The 23802-nt window shown below is 45.2% G+C and overlaps 1 protein-coding gene across 3 annotated transcripts in view; it reads left to right on the plus strand.

Annotated features, from left to right (window-relative positions):
- IFT140 (intraflagellar transport 140) overlaps positions 1-23802 on the plus strand; it is a 182998-nt gene that overhangs the window by 24025 nt on the left and 135171 nt on the right. For 2 of the 3 annotated variants that reach the window (XM_014520225.2, XM_014520228.2), the window contains exons 6-9: positions 13349-13524; positions 18347-18438; positions 19572-19678; positions 20034-20182. In XM_014520225.2, coding sequence (XP_014375711.1) covers positions 13349-13524; positions 18347-18438; positions 19572-19678; positions 20034-20182 — 524 coding nt within the window. Of the gene's footprint in view, positions 1-245; positions 267-13348; positions 13525-18346; positions 18439-19571; positions 19679-20033; positions 20183-23802 lie in introns of all 3 variants that reach the window. The other variant, XM_025204179.1, reaches the window with a different exon arrangement.

Raw genomic sequence — 23802 nt, forward strand, 5'->3', positions numbered from 1 at the left:
TCTTTCCTCTTTTGCTCTTCTTTCTCTCTCTTTTTCTCTCTCTTATCACAACATGCTTAACAATAAAAGAATACACAAGAACAAAGGTAGTATATGAAGTTTTATTTACTGTCACCAAGTTTAGAACTTTTTAGAAAAACTGGTATTTACTATAAAAAAGCAGTATTGATGATTATTAACTATATTAATATACAGTGCGTCCTACCATGTGTCCTTCTGCTCTGGTTTTGTTTTTCTCACTCTAGGGCACTCCAGCACCTTACAAGGTAGACATTGTGGGGTTTTTTCAGCACTCCAGCCAAAAACATTGCCCAACCCTGAACTAAAGAATATAGCATTTAAAAAAAGTGACTCTTACACTCTTACATGTCTGAATGGAGTTATAAAAAAAATAGAGATGCAAAGGACCTCAGGAATTCATTTAGTCTAACTGCCTATGCAATTAAACTAAAACTAAAACATCCGAGCCAACTGTTTGTCTAACCCAGGGGTGAGCAATTATTTCGGGCGGAGGGCTGCTTACTGAGTTTTGGCAAGCCATCAAGGGCTGCATGACAGGCAGCCAGAGGCAGATAAATATTAATTTTCTAACGGGCCGCATTTTGCCCACCCTTGGTCTAACCTCTCTTAAAAACTTCCAGTGACGGAGATTCTACAGCCTCTCTAGTGAATCTGTTTCAGAGCTTAATCACCCTCATCAGTGCCTAGCAAGTTTTCCTACTATCCAACCTAAATTTCCATTGTTATAAATAAAGACCATTTCTTTTTTGTCTTTTCCTCATAGACATAGAGAATAGTTTATTACCATCCTTTTTACAGAAATCTTTTATGTATCAGTGATTCCTTGGGAATTTCACAATAATAAAGTCTAGGAAAGTGATACAGCATATATTGACTCTTTTTTTTTTAAAGGGCATACAGAGCACTTCTGAAATAGATCAAAAACAATAATATCTTTAGTGAAGAAGTCATCTTTGAATAGCAGTGTAATGCATGTTAAATTCTATTTGCATAGGAATTTAGCTTTGCATTATGAATTGTTGTCAGAACGACCATTTCAGTATTACACAACTCCACCTAGTGACAAACTCATCATCCTGCAAGTGTGTGTGCTTTTCTCATGTTTTCCCTTTTGTTTCTTCAGCCTGCCATCTAAACTCTTAATTAGGTCCAAGTTCAATTTCTTTGGCTCTTTTGAATAGCATTAGTGCTTAAGGCGATGGAGACTTGGGTGCAGAGTACACATGAGCCAGTCTAGATAGTGGCCTGTCATTGTTTACAGTATCACTGACAGTATTTCTAAGAGATTTAAAGTAGACTTCAGAAATTATCAGGTATGACAACATTTTCAGGCCAAGAGTTGTCTTTTCAAGAACAAAGAATTGACAACAATAATTTGGGCAAATTAAGTGATTGATTTCTGATACCTTTTTTCATACCTTACTCCATGAAAACTAAAATTCATAGATTCATAGATTGTTAGGGGCTGGAAGGGACCTTGTAGATCATTGGGTCTAGTCCCCCTGCACTAGACGGGAAAAGACAACTGGGGTCACTTGACCCCAGCTAGGTGACTGTCCAGTCTCTTTTTGAAGATTTCCAGCATAGGTGACTGCACCACCACTGGAGGGAGTTTATTCTACAGTGTGGACACCCTGACTGTGAAGGAGTTTTTCCTGGAATTGAGCCTGAAGCGGCCTTCCAGGAGTTTGTATCCACTGCTCCTGGTCTTTCCCAGGGGTGCCCTGGTGAACAGCTGTTTACCGAGTTCTTGAGGTACTCCCCTGATGTATCAGTAAGCTGCTAACAGGTCCTCTCTCAGCCTTCTCTTCTGTTGGTTGAAGAGGCCCAAGTCCCTCAGCCTCTCCTTGTGTGGATTGTCTTGCAAGTCCCTGATCATATGGGTGGCTCTTCTCTGGACCCTCTCAAGATTTTCCACACCCTTGTTGAAGTGCAGCACCCAGAACTGGACACAGTACTCCAGCTGCAGTCTCACCAGTGCGGAGTACAGTGGGAGTATCACTTCCTACAGTTTTGCATGAGATGCAATAGTTAATGCATGCCAGCGTGTTGTTTGCCCTTCTGGCCACAGCATTGCACTGCCGGCTTATGTTCTTGTGATCGTTGATCACTACCCCTAGGTCCTTTTCCGTTATGGTGCAAGTCAAATTGTTGCCACCAAGCCTCTAGGTATGTTGGGGATTGTTTGCCCTGAGATGGAGCACCTTACTTTTCTGAGTGTTGAACTACATCTGGTTCTGGTCTGCCCAACTCTCCAGCCTGTCCAGGTCCACCTGTATCTGCAACCTATCTTCTGGCCTGACCACACTTCCCCATAATTTGATGTCGTCCGCAAACTTGGCCAGCAAGCTTTTCACCCTCACATCCAAATCATTGATAAAGATATTGAAAAGCACTGGTCCAAGCACAGACACCTGAGGGACACCACTGGCCACTTCTCAGCAGGATGACACAAATCCGTTCACAAGAACTCTCTGGGTCCTACCATGCATCCAGTTTTCCACCCACTGAACCCTTGAGCAGTTAAGCCCAACTTAACTTGTGATCTTCCAATTTTTCCACAAGGATATCGTGGGATACTAGATCAAATGCTTTTTGGAAGTCTAGGTATGTAACATCAACTTTCTCTCCCATGTCCAGGTGGCAAGAGACCTGTTTGTAGAAGGAGATGTGATTGGTAAGTCAAGACCTATCTGCGACGAAGCCATGCTGGCTGTCATTCAGAATCTTACCCTCATCAAGCATATCACACACAGATTCTTTAATGAGTTTTTCCAGGATTTTCCCTGGGATGGAGGTTAGGCTGATTGGCCTATAGTTGCCTGGGCCTTCCCTCTTCCCCTTTTTGAAGATGGGTACAGTGTTGGCCCTCTTCCAGTCCTCAGGGATCTCCCCTGTGTGTCATGATTTCTGAAAGAGTTTTGCCAGGGATTCCACAGTGACCTCAGCTAGCTCCTTCAGCACTTTTGGGTGAAGTCCATCTGGTCCTGCTGACTTATAAAAGTCTAGCTTTTCAAGTTGGTTCTGTACCAGCTCAGCATTCACAGTGGGAAGGCTATCATTCCCACCATGCCCCCTGTGATTCTTATCTCACTTGTCTTTCCCCTTGGTCCAGTGAAATACTGAAGCAAAGTGGACATTCAGGAGTTCAGTTTTTTCCTGAGTGTCCGTTACCAGTTGTCCCAAGATGTTAAGCAGGGGTTCCGCACTTCCATTTGTTTTCCTTCTGCTCCCTACATACCCAAAGAAGAACTTCTTATTGTCCTTGACTCCCTTGGCTAACTTAGTTTCATAGTTTCATAGTTTCAGGGTCGGAAGGGACCTAATAGATCTTCTAGCCCGACCCCCCGCCAGGGCGGGAGAACAACCCAAAAACACAAACAAAACCACTCACCCTAAAAACAAAAACGGGACTCAAATGAGTCCAGCCAGGTAAGTATCCAGCCTCTTCTTAAAGATCCCCAGGGTAGGGGCCAGCACCACCTCCCTTGGAAGTTGGTTCCAGCTCCTAGCCGCCCTAACTGTGAAGTAGTTTTTTCGGATGTCCAATCTGTACCTCCTCTCCATCAACTTGTGCCCATTACTCCTTGTTATGCCAGCGGGGGCTAGGGGAAACAGCGTCTCCCCCAAACCCTTCTGGTTCCCCCTAGTGAGTTTATAGACGGTCACCAGGTCCCCCCTCAGCCTTCTCTTGTGGAGGCTGAATAGGTTCAAGTCCCGCAGTCTCTCACTGTAGGGTCTGCCCTGTTGTCCCCGGATCATGCGGGTGGCCCTCCTCTGGACCCTCTCCATGTTGTCCACATCCCTCCTGAAATGGGGCGCACAGAACTGGACACAATACTCCAGCTGCGGCCTGACCAGCGTCGCATAGAGGGGGAGGATCACCTCCCTGGCTCTACTCGAGATGCACCTGTGGATGCACGACAAGGTCCGGTTAGCCCTGCCAACCATGACCTCGCATTGTCGGCCCATGTTCATCTTGGAGTCAATAATGACACCAAGATCCCTTTCCGCCTCCGTGCTCTCAAGTAGGGAGCTCCCCATCGTATAAGTGTGCTGCTGGTTCCTACTACCCAAGTGCAGCACCCTGCACTTGTCCGTATTGAAACGCATCCTGTTCCTGTCTGCCCACCCCTGTAACCTATCCAGATCCTTCTGCAATCTCTCTCTCCCTGCTAGCGTGCTCACCTCCCCCCAAATTTTGGTGTCATCAGCGAATTTAAACAGGTTGCTCTCCACCCCAACATCAAGATCGCTGATGAAGACATTGAACAGCGCAGGGCCCAGGACCGAGCCCTGAGGGACTCCACTACCCACCTCCCCCCAAGTCGAATATGATCCATCCACCACCACCCTCTGAGTGCGACCCTTCAGCCAATCTGCAATCCATCTGACCGTGTAGGCATCTATGCCACAGTCGCCTAGTTTACTAATTAGGATGGGGTGAGAGACGGTGTCAAAGGCCTTGCTGAAGTCCAGAAAGACTACATCCACCGCGACACCTGCATCCATGGCCTTTGTGACCTGATCATAAAAGGCAATCAGGTTGGTCTGACATGATCTCCCCCTAATAAATCCATGCTGATTGCCCCTGAGCATCATCTCGGATGCCGGCCCATCACAAATGTGCTCCTTGATGATCTTCTCAAAGAGCTTCCCCAGGATTGAGGTAAGACTGACGGGCCTATAATTGCCCGGGTCCTCCCTTTTCCCTTTTTTGAAGATGGGGACCACATTAGCTACCTTCCAATCGTCTGGCACCTGGCCCAAGCACCACGATCGCTCGTAGAGCCGTGCCAGGGGCCCTGCAATAACCCCAGCCAGCTCCCTCAGCACCCTGGGGTGGAGAGCATCCGGACCCGCTGACTTGAACGCGTCCAGCCCCTCCAGAAGCTCTCTAACCCGGTCCTCCCCAACCTGAGGTCTGAAGGCGATCCCCTCGCGTCCGGCTTCTATCACAGCAGGGAAGTCCCGGTCCCTGCACAAGAAAACGGAGGTGAAGAATTGGTTAAAGAGGTCCGCTTTATCCTCTGACGCAACCACCAGATTGCCCCGCATATCCTGCAGGGGCCCCACATTACCCGGCGCCTTCTTCATCCTCCCAATATATTTGAAAAAGGACTTTTTGTTATCCTTAATCCTGGACGCTAATCCGAGCTCTATCTCCGCCTTGGCCTTCCTAACAGCCCGCCTGCAGGCCCGAGCAGAGGAGGTATACTCCTCTTTGGAGATTACACCCCCCTTCCACCGGGCGTACGCCACCCTTTTGGCAAGCAGGCATTCCCGGACACCCTTGGTGAGCCAGGGGGGCTTTTGGACACTCCTGCCCGCCTTGCTTCTTGTCGGGATGGACACCCCTTGGGCCCCGAGTATCGTTTCCTTAAGGAACGACCACTCCTCTTGGACGCTGAGTTCCTCTGCCCTCAAGGACCCCAGTTCCTCTCCCACTAATCTCCTCATCTCACTGAAGTTGGCCCTCCTGAAGTCTAGGGCCACCACCTTGCTGCGGGCCCTTGACACTCTACGCTGGATGGTGAATTCCAGCACGCGATGATCACTATTGCCCAGGTGGTCAAGAACCTGGAGGCCTCTTACCAGGTCGTCGCCTGCGGCCAGGACCAGGTCCAGCAGAGCATCTCCTCTGGTGGGACTGTGCACCTCCTGAATCAAGTGGAGGTCCTGCAACTCGGCCAAGAACCTCCTGGAGCGGTCCGTCCCGGCTGACTGCTCCTCCCAGCAGATGTCCGGGTAATTAAAATCGCCCATGACAACTACATCCCTTGCTTTTAGTGTCTCCGCAAGCTGGCCTGAAAATTCACCTTCCATCCCTGGTTCTGCATTGCCTTCCCTACTAATGCCCTGAGCCTGTAGAAGTCAGCATTTTTAAAGTTCAGGACTTTAATCCTGCTAGTTGATTTGTCAACCTTGCAGTGGACAGTGAACCTGATGAGCTCATGGTCACTGTTGGCCAGGCTACCCTCAATGTTAAAGCCACACACCAGATCATCTCCTTTGGCCAAGACCAAGTCTAGGAGAGCGTTACCTCTGGTTGGCCCTCACATTTCCTGGGTCAGAAATAGCTCCTTGATTACAGTTAAGAAGCTACATGACCTATCTGACCTAGCCGAGTGTTCCTCCCAATCTATGTAATTGAAGTCACCCATGACAACCAAGTCCCTTACACGTGCGGCTTCTGTCAGTTCTTGAGAGAACTCCAGATGAAGCTCCTCCACTTGGTTTGGTGGCCTGTAGTAAACGCCCACAGTTAGGTCTCTCTCACCTCGCCCCACCTCAAAGCTTGACCCAGATGGTTTCATGCCGTTTATCTTTGGAGCCAATGTCAGCCCCTGGAGAGGTGTACTACTCCCTCACATAGAGAGCTACCCCTCTGCCTTTTCTCCCTGCTCACTCCCTTCTGTGCAGGCTGTAGCCCTCTATGTCTACACTCCAATCATGCAAGGAGCCCACCAGGTCTCTGTGATCCCTACCAGGTCATATGGCCCACTAGAGAGCAGGAGGGCTAGTTCCTCCTGCTTGTTTCCCATGCTCCTGGCATTTGTGTACAGGCAGCTGAGGCCCCCAACTGACACCCTCAATTTCCTGAAACGCTGTGGGAGAAACGTTCCATTAACATTTTCAAAAACAATTATCTTAGTGTCCTCCATGTGGGAGCTTTCCTGTGTGCCAGTCCCCAGGAATGCTCCACTTGGAGTTTCCCCATCCCCCAGCAAAGTCAGTTTAAAGCCCTGTCCAGTAGATCAGCCATCCTGGCTTAGAACAGGGACTTACCTCTCCACGTGAGGTGGATGCCGTCTCATCCCAGGAGTCCCCTCTCCCTCAAGTGCGTGCTGTGGTCGAAGAAACTGAAGCCCTCGTGGTAGCACCACTTTCGGAAGTGTCTGTTTATTTATGCCACATGGCCTTCCCTCTTGGGTCCGTGGCTTGCAATAGGGAGTACAGAATAAAAAACTACTTGAGCTCCCAGTTCCTTGAGCCCAGCCCCCAGAGCTGTGTAGTCACTCATGACCTGGTCCAGATTACTCCTGGCTGTGTTGTTCATGCTCACATGGATGAGGAGCATGGGGTAGTGGTCAGAGGGACGGACAAGCCTGGGGATCTTTTCCGCAACGTCCTGGATGCAGGCGCCAGGAAGGCGGTAGATCTCTCGGTCCAAGGGGTCCAGACAGCAGATAGGTCCCTACCCGGCATACAATTATTAGTATAATACATACAAATAGTAGTATGTGGTAAGATGTAAAACAAAAATTATTAGTAAGATGCAAGTGTAATTTAAAATTTGATTGAAGTTTGAAATTTAAGGTTAAATTTTTAGTTAAGTTTAACTTTAGAATTTACTTTTAAAAAGATAGATTATTATAATTAACTTTGTGTTCTTTTATTTGCAAGGAAAGGATACTCTATATACAATTCTAAAGCCATCATTATTGTAATAAAATAGCCTGTGAAATTTAGCTAGAAGACCCTTTGAAGCATAGCTTCTTCAGTGCTGGAAATCTGTCAACAACTTTTTCCTTTGTAGCCTGTTTTTACACACATGTGGAATCATCATCATTGCTCCCTACTACACATAACTGGAACCGTTATGTGGACTTCTGACATTAGGTTTCCAAAATAACCTTTGTAGTCTGTTCAAGGCTTGTTGAATTATGTTGAATGTGCTCTTCTTGTGTATTCTTTATATATGTCATTCATTTATTGTAAATTTTATGTCTCTTCCGGGCCATTAGTATAAAAAGAGAACAGCATTGGCCCAAATACTGCCCCTTGAGACTCTTTGCATCCCCTTTAAAATGAACCACTCTCTACTACCTTTTGTCTTCAAAGTCTGGCAGTTTTTTCCGCACTCCATTAGCTCAACATTTACTAACTTTTTAGACCGGTCTTTTGTGTGAAAGTTGTCTTAAAGTTAATTTGAAAGCTTAGCTAATCCTTTCCCAAGATACTGTTGAGAATTTCAAAACAGTGGGTGGTCTTGTATGGAAGCTAATGTGCTTTATATTGCAATATTCAAGTGCAATTATCCAGGATAATTTAAGTACACAGTTTCAGGTGGGACAAAAAATCAAATCACTGATGACTGGTCATTATAGATCCTATGAAACTTTCAAAAGAGTAAGAATATTAACACTAGTATCTTGGCCAAATTACAACTATGTTAATTACATTCTTACTACCTACATTTCCCTTGTAGTTTTGATGAAGTATTCTTTATTTCCTGTCTAAAGTCCTGATCATGAAAAAGCTCTGTGTACACAGATCTTCTGTTAAGATTAATGGGGTCTCTGTTATACCCCATTATATATACCACATTATATATACCCCATTATATATACCACATTATATATAATGTGGTATAACTACATGGACATTCTTTCATACCCTGATTCTGCCTTGTTACTAGTGCTGCTGTGCACTAACAGCTACCATGCTGAACACCAGAGGTAGTTGCAGTGATCCCTATTTCTGTTCATAGATTCATAGACACCAGGGCTGGAAGGGACCTCGGAAGATCACCGAGTCCAGCCCCCTGCCCCAGGGCAGGAAGTTGGTAGAGATCATAAGATCCCAGCAAGATAAACATCCAAATGTCTCTTGAAGGTGATCAGAGTAGGTGCTTGAACCACCTCCAGTGGTAGTCTATTTCAAACCTTGGGGGCTCGGACAGTAAAGAAGTTCTTCCTTATGTCCAGGCTGAAACAGTTATGGAGGAGTTTGTGACCGTTCAACCTTGTCATCCATTGGGGTGCTCTGGTGAACAGATGTTCCCCCAGATCCTGATGAGCACCCCTGATAAACTTATAGGTGGCCACCAGATCACCCCTGAGCCTGCGCTTTTCCAGGCTGAAGAGTCCCATGACTCTCAGCCTCTCATCATAAGGTCTGTTTTCCTGACCTCTGATCATGCACGTGGCTCTCATCTCACTCTCTCAAGCTTCTCCACATCCTTTTTGCATTGTGGAGACTAAAGCTGGACGCAGTACTCCAGCTGAGGCCTCACCAAGGCCAAGTACAACGGGAGAACGACGTCCTGGGATTTGCTTGAGAAGCACCTGTGGTTGCAAGCCAGGGTTTTGCTTGCTTTACCAGCTGCAGCATCACATTGAAGGCTCATGTTCATCTTGTTGTCAGTCATGACCCCCAAGTCCCTTTCATCTGTAGTGCTAACCAGCGTAGCACTGCCAAGCCTATAAACATGCTGCAGATTTTTCCTCCCAAGGTGGAGAACCTTGCATTTTTCAGTGTTAAACACCATCAGGTTCTCATCTGCCCAATTTCTGAGCCTGTCAAGGTGTGCCTGGATCACCCTCCTGTCCTCAGGTGTGGATGCTTTACCCCAGAGTTTGGTGTCGGCGGCGAACTTGGCCAGTCCACTTCTGACACCAATGTCTACATCATTGATGAAGATGTTAAAAAGTAAAGGCCCTAGGACAGAGCCTTGAGGGACCCCACTGGTCACAGAGTACCACGATGATTGACTTCCATCCACCACCATCCTCTGGGTCCTACTGCGGAGCCAGTTCCCCAGCCAGCGGATCATGGTGAGGCTGAGGCCACAGTTTGCCAGTTTTGCCAAGAGGTGATCATGGGATACCAGATCGAAGGCTTTTTTGAAGTCAAGATATATGACATCAATCTCTTCTGCCTTCTCCAGGTGATAGGTCACCTGATTGTAAAAGGAAATGAAATTGGTCAAGCAAGACCTACCCGCAACAAACCTGTGCTGGCTATCCCTCAGGATGTTGCCATCAGCCAGTCTGTTAAGGATGGCTTCTTTGATAATCATTTTGAAGACCTTCCCCAGTATAGAGGTCAGGCTGATGGGCCTGTAGTTTGCTGGATCTACTTTCCTCCCTTTCTTGAAGACAGGCACCACATTGGCCTTCTTCCAATCTTCGGGCTCTTCACCAGAGCACCAGGAGTTCTCAAAGATCCGTGCCAGGGGCTGAGCTATGATGCTCGCCAGCTCCTTGAGTACCCTTGGGTGTAAACCGTCAGGGCCGGCTGACGTGAAGGTATCCAGCCTCTCAAGGTGTTCCTTCATGAGGTCAGCTTTGATGGAGGGTAAGGAATCTCCCTCACCTGGTCCTCCCTGTCCTGTAGTCCGATGTTGCCCTTGCTTTTCCTCTGGCTCCCCACATATCTAAAAAATGACTTTTTATTGTCCTTGATATTTGTAGCTAGCTGGAGTTCCATCGCAGCCTTGGCTTTCCTGGTTTTCTCTCTGCAGGTCCAAACCAGTGCAGAGTACTCCTCCTTTGTGGTGGATCCAGTCCTCCATCCTTTGTAGGTCTTTCTTTTAAGATGCAGGAGGTCCGCTAGTTCCCTAGAGAACCAAGGGGGCTGCTGTGCCCTTTTGCTGCCTTTCCTCTGAGATGGAATGGCATTAGCTTGTGCATCAAGGATCGCTCCCTTGAGGAGCAATTTCTCTTCCTGAACTCCCCTCCCCTTTGGGTCATGGTCCCTTAGGGCCTCACCGACAAGCCTCCTGAGCTTGTCAAAGTTAGCTTTCCTGAAGTCAAGGACTTTTGTATTGCTGACTGTCTTGCCAGCTTTACGGCAGATGGTGAAGGTGATCAGCTTGTGGTCGCTGTCACCCAGCTTCCCATCGATTGTTAGGTCGCCGATTAGGTCATCCCCGGTTGCCAGTACCTGGTCGAGCAGCGCTTTACCTATTGTTGGCCTGTAGACCTTTTGTGTCAGATAGAAGTCATCCACACATGAGAGCAAGCATTGCGACCACTCGGATTTAGCTGAGCACTCTTCCCACAAGATGTTTGGGTAGTTGAAGTCTCCCATGACAACCATGGACCTGGAGCATGCGGCTTCAGCCAATTCCCTGGCGAACTCCTGGCCAAGCTCTTGACTTTGGGTGGGAGGTCTGTAGTAGACTCCCACCATCGTGTCCCCTGTGCCATGTTCCCCACGGATTTTAACCCAGAGGGTCTCCAGCCATCCACCCTGGTCACCAATGTCAGCTAGAAGGGACGCGTAGCTCTCCTTGACATAGAGAGCTATGCCCCCGCCCTTTTTGTCTACTCAATCTCTCCTGTACAGGGTATAGCTGTTTATACCCGTGGTCCAGTCATGGGTGGAGTCCCACCAGGTCTCTGTTATCCCTATGATGTTGTAATTATTTGTGTTAAGCAGGAGGACAAGTTCTTCCTGTTTATTCACCAAGCTCCTGGCATTTGTGTACAGGCAAGCAAGTGTCCCCTTGGGGGCCCTTGCCTTGCCTACCAGTTGTTCCAGGACTGGGGCAGGGGTGGGCTCCCTTAAGTGCCTTGGCCTGCTGGCTTTGCAAGGGTTGCTCAGTGGGCCAGCAGTGGCAGTAGTCCCCCTGTCCCTTGGTGTGCTTAGTTTAAAGCCCAGTGGAGCAGGTCAGCCAGTCTGGCTGAAAAGAGCCTGCTTCCCAGTGGAGAGAGGTGGAGGCCATCTCTTTCCAGCAGCCTTTCTCACCAAAGAGTGGACTGTGGTCATGGAAGCCAAAGCCTTCCCTATGATACCACTGCCGCAGTCTTCAGTTAACTACCTGGATCCTCCTCTTCCTCCTCAGCCTGTAGCCCGAGACTAGGAGGGTCGAAGAAAACAGCACACCTGTGCCCCCAGACCCTTTAGCCCTGCTCCCAAATCCCTGTAGCGTCTCATGTTCCGGCTGGAAGTGCTCTGAGCCATGTCATTGGTGCCCACATGGATGAGGAGCATAGGGTAGTGGTCAGTGGGCTGGAGGAGCTTAGGGATCTTCTCCGCAATGTCTCGGATGTGGGCTCCTGGGAAGCAACAGATTTCCTGGACTAAGGGGTCAGGGCGGCAGATTACACCCTCAGTTTCCCTCAGGATGGAGTCTCCCACGACAGACACTTTGCGTTTTGTTTTGAGGAGAGCGGGGGCGGTAGCTACAGGAGTGCCCGTGTTGTCTGCGGGAGCTGGCAACTCAGCAGGCTCTGCTGGGGCTGCAAGAGGTTCGTACTTATTGCATAGCTCCAGCGGTGGGGGGGCCTTGATGCGGCAGGCCTTGGGGTCCTTGACCACCTTGGTCCAACCCTTAGGCTGGACAGTAAGGGAGGTCCCCGAGTCCTCCCTTGTCCTGGAGGGAGACTGTGGTCTACCCTCCATCTCTCGGGGGAGAAGGGCCTGGCAGTAGGAATCAATCTCCTGCTCATAGTCCCTGATGGCACACAGTCTCTGGACTGCGGCCTGGAGCTCCTTCAGCTGGTGCGCCAGGGACCCCAGTAGGGAGCAGACCTCACAAGGGCAGGTGGCCATGCTCCTGGGCCCCAGAGTCTGAAAAAACTACAGGCAGCCCCCGCATTTTCTTTGGAAGGCACTGTATTATTTGCCTTTTATTTTTCATTTCTAATGTACATGGTTTCTTTTAAAGTTTTTAAGAAATTCTCACAGAAAATCTTTATTTAATGGAAATCAAGGTTCCTATGTTCTTATTTCATATACCAGAAAGCACAAATACACAGCTGTGGTCAACAGCAACTTTTTCTCTACCTAGTATAAAATATATCTAACTTACCTAGTACTATCCTCTTACTCCAACACATTATCAAATCTAGTGGCAGTCTACAAACTAGTCAAGGGGGACCAGCAGGCATTGGGAGAGTCCCTGTTCCCCCGAGCAATCCCGGGAGTTACAAGAAACAACAGACACAAGGTAGCGGAGGGTAGTTTCAGGCTAGACATTAGGAAGCCCTATTTCACTGTCAGGGTGGCTAGGACCTGGAACTAACTTCCAAAAGAAGTGGTGCTGGCTCCTACCCTGGGGGTCTTTAAAAGGAGGCTGGACGAACATCTGGCTGGGGTCGTTTGACCCCATTACTCTTTCCTGCCACGGCAGGGGGTCGGACTAGATGATCTCCTCAGGTCCCTTCCGACCCTACCATCTATGAAACTATTAACACCCGGGGTTTTGAAACTTCTGTGAAGTCTTAACTTTGCTATATATGCAAGAAGCATGTGAGTGTTAAAAGTAAATGTCCTTTTAAGGAATGTTTTTGGTTTTGGATTCTTACAAAAAGGATAATTTAGCATGTGTCACTTGCATAAACTATATTCTGACGTATTCAAGAAAACAGAAGTATGGTTGTTGCTCGATTTTCAGCATTTCAGGAGTGTTATAAGTAGATAAGAGCAGCATTTACCAACAGTAAGCACTGCTTTTTTTTTCCTTGTAGGCTTGACACTAAATTTCTTCCACTTCTGGGTTCAAGTATGGCCATTAACATTATCTTGTCATGATACTGGTGGTGTGTAGGCATAATGGAGGAGAATGGTATGTAACTACTTGTGTATCTTGCAGGGTCTGTTCATTATGTGAATGAGAAAGGAAAGACAAGCCGTGCATTGACCACAGACAGTCCAGTCCAAAAGCTTCTTTTTATGGAGAAGAGGGATGTTTTAGCGGTAATAACAGAGAACCTCTTGCTGTCCGTGTACACAGTCAAGCAGGATGGAGAAGCAGAGGAGGTCATGAAGGTTGGTGAGGTTGGCTAACTTGGCTGCAGGATCAAGGTCACATCCTGCTGAAGTGTAACATTTCATTTTTATAGATATATTACTCAACTTTTACAGTCGTCATGTTTCTGTTTTGTCACGTGTATTACGTCTCACCTCATCTCAGACCCACCCCTCCATTTCTTTACCTCCTTCCCCTCCCACACACACACACTTTAGGGGAACACAATAGAATTTGGATTTTTCTTATAGGAATGGTTCACAACCTGCTTAATTCACAGCAGCATTGGTGACACATAAGGGGTGCACAGGCACCCCCTGAAATTGGCTGTGCACCCCTTGGAAACACCAGCTGTGAAACTGGAAGTGCTGGCAGAAGTGCAAGTGCACTTCTGGTTTTGCCACTGCTGATTTTGGGCTTGGCAATTCTTCCCCACCGGGTCGGTGATCTGGTGCCTCCCCAGACTCAGGAGGCACCAGTTGCCCATGCATAGCAGGTTGCTGAATTAACAAGCTGCTTAGCTGATTGTTACAGCTTTTACTTCAGAGGCTGTCACTTCTCCCCTCAGCAGGAGCACAGCTGTGGTCCCAGACAGCTGATCAGAAAGCTGTACAATTTGAAATAAAAACCACAGCAATCAGCTGGATCACCTCAGTCATCTCACACATCTGTTTGGTACACCTCTGTATACTCTGGCTGGTTTGCAAACCTTCATCTTGGCAGGAGGCTCAGCACCAAACCCTGAAAAGAATCCAGATTCTACTGTTCATGTTCCTTGCAAGGCAGAGCCAAGAATTGTAGGAATGAATTCAGAAGAGTGTTTTTTCCTATTTCTCTCTTTCCTGACTGGTTTCTTCATTCTTACCATTTTTTCTTTATTTTTGTTTACACCTTAATTTGTTCACCTAATTGTACCTATTTATTTTCTCCTATTCGTCCCCTCCCCTCTGTTAGGTGACATGTGGGTGCATATACTTTGACACTGCACAGCCAAAAAGGATTTTAAAAACCTTGTTTCACTGCTGTGATGTCAAAGGGATGAATAATGACTTTGAACCCTCCTCTTATACTCATTTTTAATAACAGTTGGATAATCATCCAACTGGGGAAGAAAAGAAAGCAGTGATATGCTTTAAAATATATCCACGAGCCTAGCATAGCTAGATGCTTCTATTAAAGACCTGCAAAGAAGTAGTAAATAGTGTTGATAGTTGTATTGTCATAATTAGTTTCCAGAATTGTCATCCCGTTCAGAGTAATGGAGGAACTGCTTTGAAAACTTAGGAAGACCATTGGTTCTGTTTTTGCTTTCAGGAAGTAGTCTTTACAACCACAGTAGCTAAACATTAAAAGACAAAACAAAACAACAGTATGCATTTCTGTCAAAACAAATTGAGCTGCCTAAAGAGCTGCATGGGGACCTACTGCAGAGTGGCTGTTTGCTAACTTCTCCATTTAATGATTACATGTTAAATAAAGTGGCTTTGTAACTGTGTTGAACATGTGCATGTCTAGAGGGAGAGGCAAGGATTTTTATGGGTGATACCTTTATTTGACTAACTGTATGACTGGGATAAATTCAGACAAGCGTTTGAATCTAGTGCATTCTTCTGGCATTCTCTATTTAAATCACTTCATTTTGAGTAATGATGCTCTTGAAAACTTTCACTCCTCCTTATCTGCAGATACCTGAATTTTCCTTGGATTTGAATCATATTCCATATATGAATTTTATTTCTTGTGCAAGTATCTAGCTGTGGATGCTTCTTAAACAAAGCTGTAAGATTCATCTCTCTGCCCATGTATTCCCAGTTGATTAAGTGCTGGTTTCCAAAAGTGAGATTTTTGGAAACAAGCATCAGGATATCTTTTTCCCTCTGGTCTTCCTAAGTACTTGAATTCCCCCTTTATGTTTTGCAAAGCACTCAGAAACTGCAGTCATGGATGCCAGATACAATAAAAACAAAACTCTCATGCCTTGCCCCTCTTGGCTTGCTTGCTGCTCTTTTTTCTTCCTCTGCTCTTACTCCATTTTTTCCTTGAATGTATCCTTTAAGCATTAACAAGCCTCTGAACAATAAATAAAAGGGGGAGAGGCATGGATATGAAAGAGAAGGAAACAGGGAATAGGCTAAGCAGAATTGAAGGGTTTTAAAGTTGATTTTTTTTAGAAACCAGAATGGCTTTTGTGCACTTTTTGCTACTTTTATGGCTTTGTCTTCACCAGTATTTTGCTTCAATCCCATTTATTGGTGTAGCTGTACAACTATAACAACTCTGCGTCCTTCAGAGTAGACAGGCAGACACTGGCACTTACCTTGCTTTAAAACATAGGCTGCTATTTTTAATGGTGAATTTTTCCTTCTTCGAATTGGGGTAAGCTACATCAATTCAAATAGCAGCTTTGCCAGACTATTTCAAGGGGTGGAACCTGTGCAGGTACAGTAGTAGCTGGACTCAGGGTAAAATCTCAGTGTCTCTAAAGCCTTCAATAGTGAAGATGGCATAGTCCAGATAGCATAAAATATAGGCCCATGTTATCAAACTCTGGCAACTGCTTGAGCTCTTTGGTCACATGTACCCATTCCCCCATCTTTCTATTTGATTAGCTATTACAATAGAACCCAGCCAGCTCATGATCCCATTGAAGTAGATCTTGGGTAGGCTTATCCTAAGAGAAAGCTCTTTAAAGGAGATCAGATGGGGACTGTACACCCTTTAGAGTTTGTATATCATATCCATTGAAGATACTAACAGAAACAATAATAATTATGTATATAAAAGTCCTGAAAACTTCATGCTTTCAAACTCTCTTCTGCTTGATTTTTCCATTATAAACTATAAAGTTTAGTCCATACCATTCCTCCTAAGAGTCTGCAGGAGTCCTATTATAGTCTTATGTTCTAATGCTTGTAAATGAACTGGGAGGATTAACATAAGCAAATCCAAGAATATGAAACACAGTGAATTGAAAGGCAGAGGTGTTTTTAGTTAAATTATTTTTAATTCTATTTTTTAGTGTCTTATCAGTTTTAAAAGGTTGGGAGGAAATCCATCTTTGTTAAATATTAAGCAACCCAAGCTTGAATTCAAGACTATAAAAACTCATATTTCAGTTGTCTGAGAAAAACAGTGGAAGGGAGGCTTGGTAGTCCTGTTATTTCTAAAATAAATCACAAAAAAGAACTAGCACAAGGGCACAAACCTATATTTCCCCTTTGCAGGCCATCTTTAGTATATATTATTAATACAATTTGTTTTCTATATTACAACATTACGTTTGCAGCAGTTATCAGAGAATTATTATGGTTCAATTGTTGACTATAAGTCAAACAGGACTCTTGGAAATGTCCACCAGTGTGCTATTAATCTACTTAAAAATATAAAATGCTTTGTGGGGAACAACTCAGAACTTGATATCTGGGGATTCTTGGTTGTAAATGACTGTATATGCAGAATGCTTTTAACATATATTTAGGGTTACCATATTTCCAGGTCCAAAAAAGAAGACACCTGTCACTTGGAGGGGAGGGGGGGATATGCTGGTGCCCTCTGTTGCCCCTCACTGTCATGCTACAGCCTCCCCCAGTTCCGCTGCTGCCCCTCACTTCAAACCCACTGACCCCAGCCCTGTAAGTTAAGCTCACTCTCAAACGGCAGTGCCCCTCACTCTCAACCCACAACCACCCCATCCCTGCTGGTGCCCCTCACTCCCGATCGGCAGCCCCCTGGCTCTGCCAGTGCCCTGTACTCCCAACCCACAGTCCCCATCCCCACCCTGGTGCCCCTCACTCTTGACTCACCAGCCCTTCCGGAGGAGCCCCTGCTGCCCCCATCCAGACCGAGCCGGAGCGCGGTGGCTCTGATTCATGCAGGTGGTGGTGGATTGTGTCTGACCCCGGTGTGGGCTGGAGGGAAGAAGATGGGAGGCTTCTGGCTCCCCCAACTCTGGCCCCTGCCCCTGGCTTTTCCCTCCCCACCACCCACAGTGTCTCTTGACCGCTCAGCCCCTACGAGTGCAGGCACTGGCCCCCATGCTACCAGTCCAGCCACAGAGTTCCCCGCTGCCCTCAAAGGTTCCCCTCCCTTTCCCCTGCTGGAGGGGCAGGCAACTCCCGCCCCACCTGTCCCATCCCAGCCCCAGCCCCCATCCCCTTGCCCTGACTGAATGCCTGGGATTTTGTTTTACTCTGGGTGAGAGAGCAGGGGGAGGGCAGTCACAGGCAGCAGGGAGTACCACATGGATCTACTGTGCACCTCAGCAGCTGCAGGCAGGTATGTCTGTGCTCCCTGTTGCCTTGGATCCCCCTCCCCCTGCTCCCACCCCCAAAGCATAGCAAAATCCCAGACAATTGGTAAGATTTAAAAAAAAAAAAAAACACCCAGAGGGAGATCGGAGGGCTTAAAAAGAGGACATGTCTGGGAAAACCTGGATGTATGGTAACCCTATTGCTGTACCAGCTTGCAAGCTTGTTGATACACTGGGAAAGTGTGTTGTTTGGAAAACAGCTCTGGCTTTTATGTCCTGCATCACTGCCCTAGTCATGACAATATTCCCCTAAAATTAATAAGGTTTTTTACAGTGGGTTGAGTCATTGACTTCTTAAAAGTCCTAAAGTATTTTGGAATAGGAGTTAAACCTCATTCTTTAGGTTTTCTGAAAACATCTAATGTAGGGAACAGATTATCTTACATCTACTTAATGCAATGCTTTTTACTAATTTTCAGAGATATGATGCTAGGTTAGATGATCTAGGTGGGCCTAGTTCAGTATAGTAATTATTTGTTTCTGCTTTACAGCTGACTTAACCAGCACTGACACTTGCTGTCTTTTGTTAACAGGTAAAGTTGAGTGGGAAGGTGGGTCATTCTGCAGATATCATAGTAATTGAACGCAGCCTTCTTGTTACAGCAATAGGGGAGACGGTCCTCAGGTAAGACAGGCTTTGAATACTATTAAGACCCAAGAGAATTGTGAGCTGGCAGTCCAGTTCAGCAGTGACTAAAGAATTGATTTCCTTTATGGTGTCTTTGCTTTCAAATTATTGTAAAATAAAACATTACTATTTTCTGTTTGAATCTAATTATTAGAACTTCAAGATGAGAAAAAATTAATTGAATCCTAACTTATGAAGATGTTTAGGGATCCTGTATGTTTTCCTTTCTATCATAGCATCTGGTACCATTTGACTTATTTCTATTCCAAGTGCAAGCTTTTCATTGCCTTTGTTTACTTCTTTCCATGAAAAGTAGACTCCTCTGACTTTGTGCAGGAAAAGGAGAGCTACTTTGTCCTTTCTATTCTTGTTAGCTAATTTTTTTCTAGCAGCTGTAGTATCAACAAGGGAAGAAAGGACTCTTCTGCTCTCTTGTCAGGAATTCTCTAGGAGGCTAAGACTACTGGAATACTGCAAAGCTTACACACCTCATTCCCTGGCCTTGAAATAAGTGTGATGCTTTGCCTTACTGTAATTTTGGTATGTTCTCTAGGGTTGTTTAATCAATTTACACTTAGAAATATGCCCTTCATTTGAACTTCTAACTTTTTGAGTGGCTCCCTTTACTTCTGTATTACCTCTTCACTGAAATGAATGCAACATCAGTGTGGGTATGCATTTTCAGCTGCACTTTTCCAGAACAATAACTTACTGATATGATCAATCAGTTTCCTGGTTAACACTAAGAGAGTGCTGGTAATGGCTAAGCATCATTTGCTTAATGATGGAGACTGTTACGTATAGCATTAGTGTTTTGTTCCAGACAATTCTACTGCAATCCAAAGGACCATTTAAAAATATGGTGAATCTTGAGATGGCAAGTAAAGTTTATTTGTAAATTTTTTTCTTACAAGATGTCACAACATGCTCCAAAGAATAAAATGTTAGAAGATGGAAAGGGTTGCATATTCCATAGACAGCTTCTCATTGTTTCATTGTAAAAATGTAAAGATCTGAGTGTTCTTGCAATAAAACAACTGTTGCCCTTCACTGTATCCCATTGACTCTCTTCCATGAGACATTTAGAAGGGAAAGAATTGTTAAAAGCCTTTTCTTTTCTGTGTAATTAGGTTCTGGGATTTGGAGCGGAGTGAGAACTATGTGCTTTCTCCAGATATGAAGCTTGGCTTTGAGGCAGGAGAATGTGTAAACTGTGTTTCTTACTGCAGTGCTAAAGGTGAGCTGTCCCATTGGAACTGATCTTTAGCTCCTAAAACTAAATTTTAGTTAAATTTAGAATTATAACAGAGACCTTTACCCACCTAAAGCCATGCCATACTTTTTACATGCTTTCCTCATGAGAGGTTCAGGGCTGGAGGGTTGGTTTTTAGTCAAGACTGAGAAGCATTGGTTGAATTACTTGCTGAAAAGATGCATAGTGCCTGTCTTAGTGCTTTGAGTGTATTAATGAGTGTGAATCAGATAGTTGGATTAAAAACACAACCAACATTTTACCACTGCTTACCTCGTGCAATGCATATGTTTGTTTTCTGAACCCAATTAAAAATGCATAACAACTTTGTTAATGACAGGTCTCCTAGCAGCTGGTACCAACAAAGGCAGAATAGCTATATGGAGAAAAGCATCAGTGTCTGGTCAGAGCCCATGGGCATTGGAGGGCAAGGACAGATGGAGGCTTCAAACCCCTACAGAGCTTGGGGGGAATATTAGTCAGATAAAGGTAAGACAAAAAAAGAGCTTCTTGTCATCTTTGACATTCTTAGCAGTCAGAAGAAGGAAATAGGTACATTCTTCCAAAGCTACATTTGCCTCTTTCCTCTAGTTCTAAGTATTAGAATTAGAAAGAGAAGAGTCACAGATATACTGGGTACGTCTACACTAGATGCTTCGAGCACAGTAGACTAATTCTACTGAGCATTAGCATGGCGGACAAAACCTGTGCTGATGTACAGTAGACTAATTCTACTATGCATTAGAGTCACCATAAAAGCATGCACTGTGGCTAATATGCAATAGTGCTGATTACAGCTCATTAAGATGGTACCTGTAATTACAGGTACTAAACTTAATGCATGATAATTACAGTACATTAATGAATGTGTAGATGTGCCCACTGACTTCTGAAATATAAAGCTTTTTGTTTCTGTAGTATTTTCCATCTGAGGGTCTTTCAGCATTGTAAAAACAAAAAATAACTGCCACTGCCTAGTGAAGTAGGTGTATACTAACCCAATGATAAAGACTTATAAAGTAGCACAAAGAGTAAGTGACGTTTCAAATATTAAACAATAAATCCTTGATGGAGTTTGGAGTAAAATCTGAGAATCTTGATGCTCAGTTCTGCCATTTGACCAGAAAACCATCCCTTTTCTTCAAAAAAGACACTTGGTATTAGGAGGAAAATATCTGAAAATGTTTGAAATTTTTCATGCTGGAATGCTGTCTTAATTCTAAAACAATTATTGGGGCATAAACCTGGATATATATTTTTAAATAGTTTTGTTAAGTCCTTGTATATAAGAGTACCCTCTTCAGGCTTAATTTAATCCACAATGGACTAAGAGTGCCCACATAGGTGCTTCCACTGGAATAACTCTTCTGGATTAGCTGTTTTGATAAATTTCACAGTGCAGGTAGGTTCTTGAATGAAATATTTTGCAAGCTTGTAGTATTGAGATGAACTCCCTCTTAATGGCTCTTCTCCTCCTGCATTTGGCAGGGTCGGTATGGTCAGTAACATAACACTGCATTTAGACTTGCATCATCTAGTAAAGAGGAAACTTGTTTGCTAGTGAGACCTAACAGTCATCATTGTTCTCAGACCCAACCAGCCTGTCCTTTTTGTGTCTCAATTATAAGAAAATTCTTTAAATCCAGCATCCTGGTCTGGCTTTCTGGAAAGGAAATCAGTAAGCAGGAAATACTGATTTAAGTAATTTATTTTAAACTTGGTTTATATTTCTACTTTTTTGTTATTTTACTAAAGAGTTGTTTGCTCTCGTTGATTGGTTTAATCACTAAATCATTAAAAATACATATTTTTGTGTACCTTGCTTTCTGGCCAATGAAATGAGAGAACTTTTGCTTTCCTTTCAGATGTTTATTTCTTGGCTTTGACTTTTCAAAGCTATAATTGTAATATTAATATATAGTGTTAATTCTGTTGCTGTTTTTAAAGTGTGAGGAACAATCCCTTCTGTCCTCCTCTTTGGTATGGGGGAGATCAATCATGAACATATCCATCTCTTTGTAAGGGGCTGGAATTTTAAAGCTTTTTTTTATTCTTCCTTCATAGTGGAATAGAGAATGTATAATATAAATAAAGGTAAAACAGATAAATAGCAATAACATTTACTTACTCCAAGTAAGACTCAGATCAGTGGGCAAATCACAGCTATGATCTCGATGTCAGAACTTAAGTCTGGGAAATCTCATGGAAGTCAAGGACCCAAATCTTTTGTTAAGACACTATTGCAACAGAAATTTCAGGATATAGGAAACAGTCTGTGGCATTAGCATGTCAGACATCTACTATAAGTTGAGGGAAGGGAAGAGATGATATAGATGTTTATATCAGCTCTACCATTCAGATGCTTTCCAGATAACAGGATATGGAGCATTGTACAGAAATAGCGTTTTTGTTCCCAACATTTGATAGCATAAGCAAAAGCATTGCCAAACTACCATCAACAATCACAGCATTTCCATTACAATTTACAAAGGCAATCTTACCAGTAGAAATTTTAGTTTTCTGTATTAGTCCCTCTCTTGTTTGGTGAAAACATTTTGTAAGTGCTTTTTGAATTTCTGTGTTTGGAATCATTGGATAATCCCTTTTAAAAGGTTTTCACCCATGTTTGTATGAAAAACCCAGATGAGACAGAAAGCCATAACAATACGTTGAGGCCAGAGAGCAACATTGGTTGAAGCTGGCTCTTTTCTAGGGTAATCTTTTAAAATTTGTTACAGCTTAGCACACTGGCTTCTTAAACTGCATTTCCCACTTGTCTCTCTCATCTCATTTTATCCTTATGTAGAATAATATGGTAGTTGTGAAGCATGAGCTAGAGCTGTTGATAAGATAAAATAAAACCCTTTAAATTTAGCCTTATTTTCTGGACCACAATCTTGGTTACAATAATATTACTATTATATACAGCTATTTAAATAAATGATATTAGAATGTTATTGTCTGATGATTGTCCGGCTGATTCATCTCTGGGATTCGCCACTGGATGTGTAGACTGTGCAACCAGCCACGCAATGGTAAGTGATAGGTGCTAGTCAACAAACCTGTCTTCTTTTGGGAAGCTTCAATGGCTCCGGCCAGAGGAGCACCTAAGGTTGGGGTAGTGGAACCCCAGGGGTGAAGGAAATATCCCCAGAAAAGTGGATGAGCCAGAATCCTGTTGACCAACAGTACACAGACTACTGGGACCACACCCATCCAGAAGAGGTGCAGTTGCAGATGCAATAAGGCAGGCGCTTCCTTCAACTCAGAGTGGTGTTCCAGCTGGGAGCTGCAGCGGCCTGTACCAATTGTCTTGACTTTCTTCTTACTATCGGTGTTCTATAGTCCCTGCCAAGAGAGAAGGCGGAGGGCCCATGGCAACCCCTTCCTTCTTTGTTCTTGTGCCTGCCTCTGCTCCACTAGGCGTTCTTGAGCCGCTTTTGCCAGGGCAGTTGACCGGGTTTTCCCCGGGCCTGCAAGAGGACCCCAGAGGGTGCCTCGGATGATGTCGGAAGACCCCCTAAACTCGCCTGCCATGACTTTGAATGGATCCTTAGTGGAGGGGGTCCCCTTTGAAGCAGCCTCCAGGGTCGTCACGCCTTCAGCGGGCACTCACGGGGCTCTGACTTCCCCTACACCCCGGCCAAATGCCACCTTCTGCAGCGGGTCCCCCGGTCTTCTTTTCTTACTGGCTCCTCCTCGTCTCTTCCCTTGGACTTCCCATAGTCCCAGCTCAGCAGGACCTGGTGGCCTAGGCTGGGCTCCGGTATGAGGGCTAAGAGGCCCTTGATACTGGCAGACCCTATCCTATTCCGACACCCGCAGTGCCACCACGTGTAAAAACGAAACCCTACCACCATGCCTGCTGGGGAGGTGTAACCACCGGGCATGAAGGCCCCGAGGAAAGTAGCAAGCCCTAGCCCAAGGAGCCCTGCAACTTCCCAGTGCCTCAGAGCCCCCTAGGTGGCTCCCATCTGGGGATGTTGCTGCAGCCCCCTGAGGTCCTGTAGCCCCGGCCAGCTCCTCCAGCAGCTCCTTCGTCAGTTTCTCCACCAGTACCTCTGTCAGCTCCTTTGCCGGTTCCTTCACCGGCTTCTCTCTCCGCTCTC

The sequence above is a fragment of the Alligator sinensis genome, unplaced genomic scaffold, assembly GCF_000455745.1.
Source record: "Alligator sinensis unplaced genomic scaffold, ASM45574v1 scaffold404_1, whole genome shotgun sequence".
Classification (NCBI taxonomy): domain Eukaryota; kingdom Metazoa; phylum Chordata; order Crocodylia; family Alligatoridae; genus Alligator; species Alligator sinensis.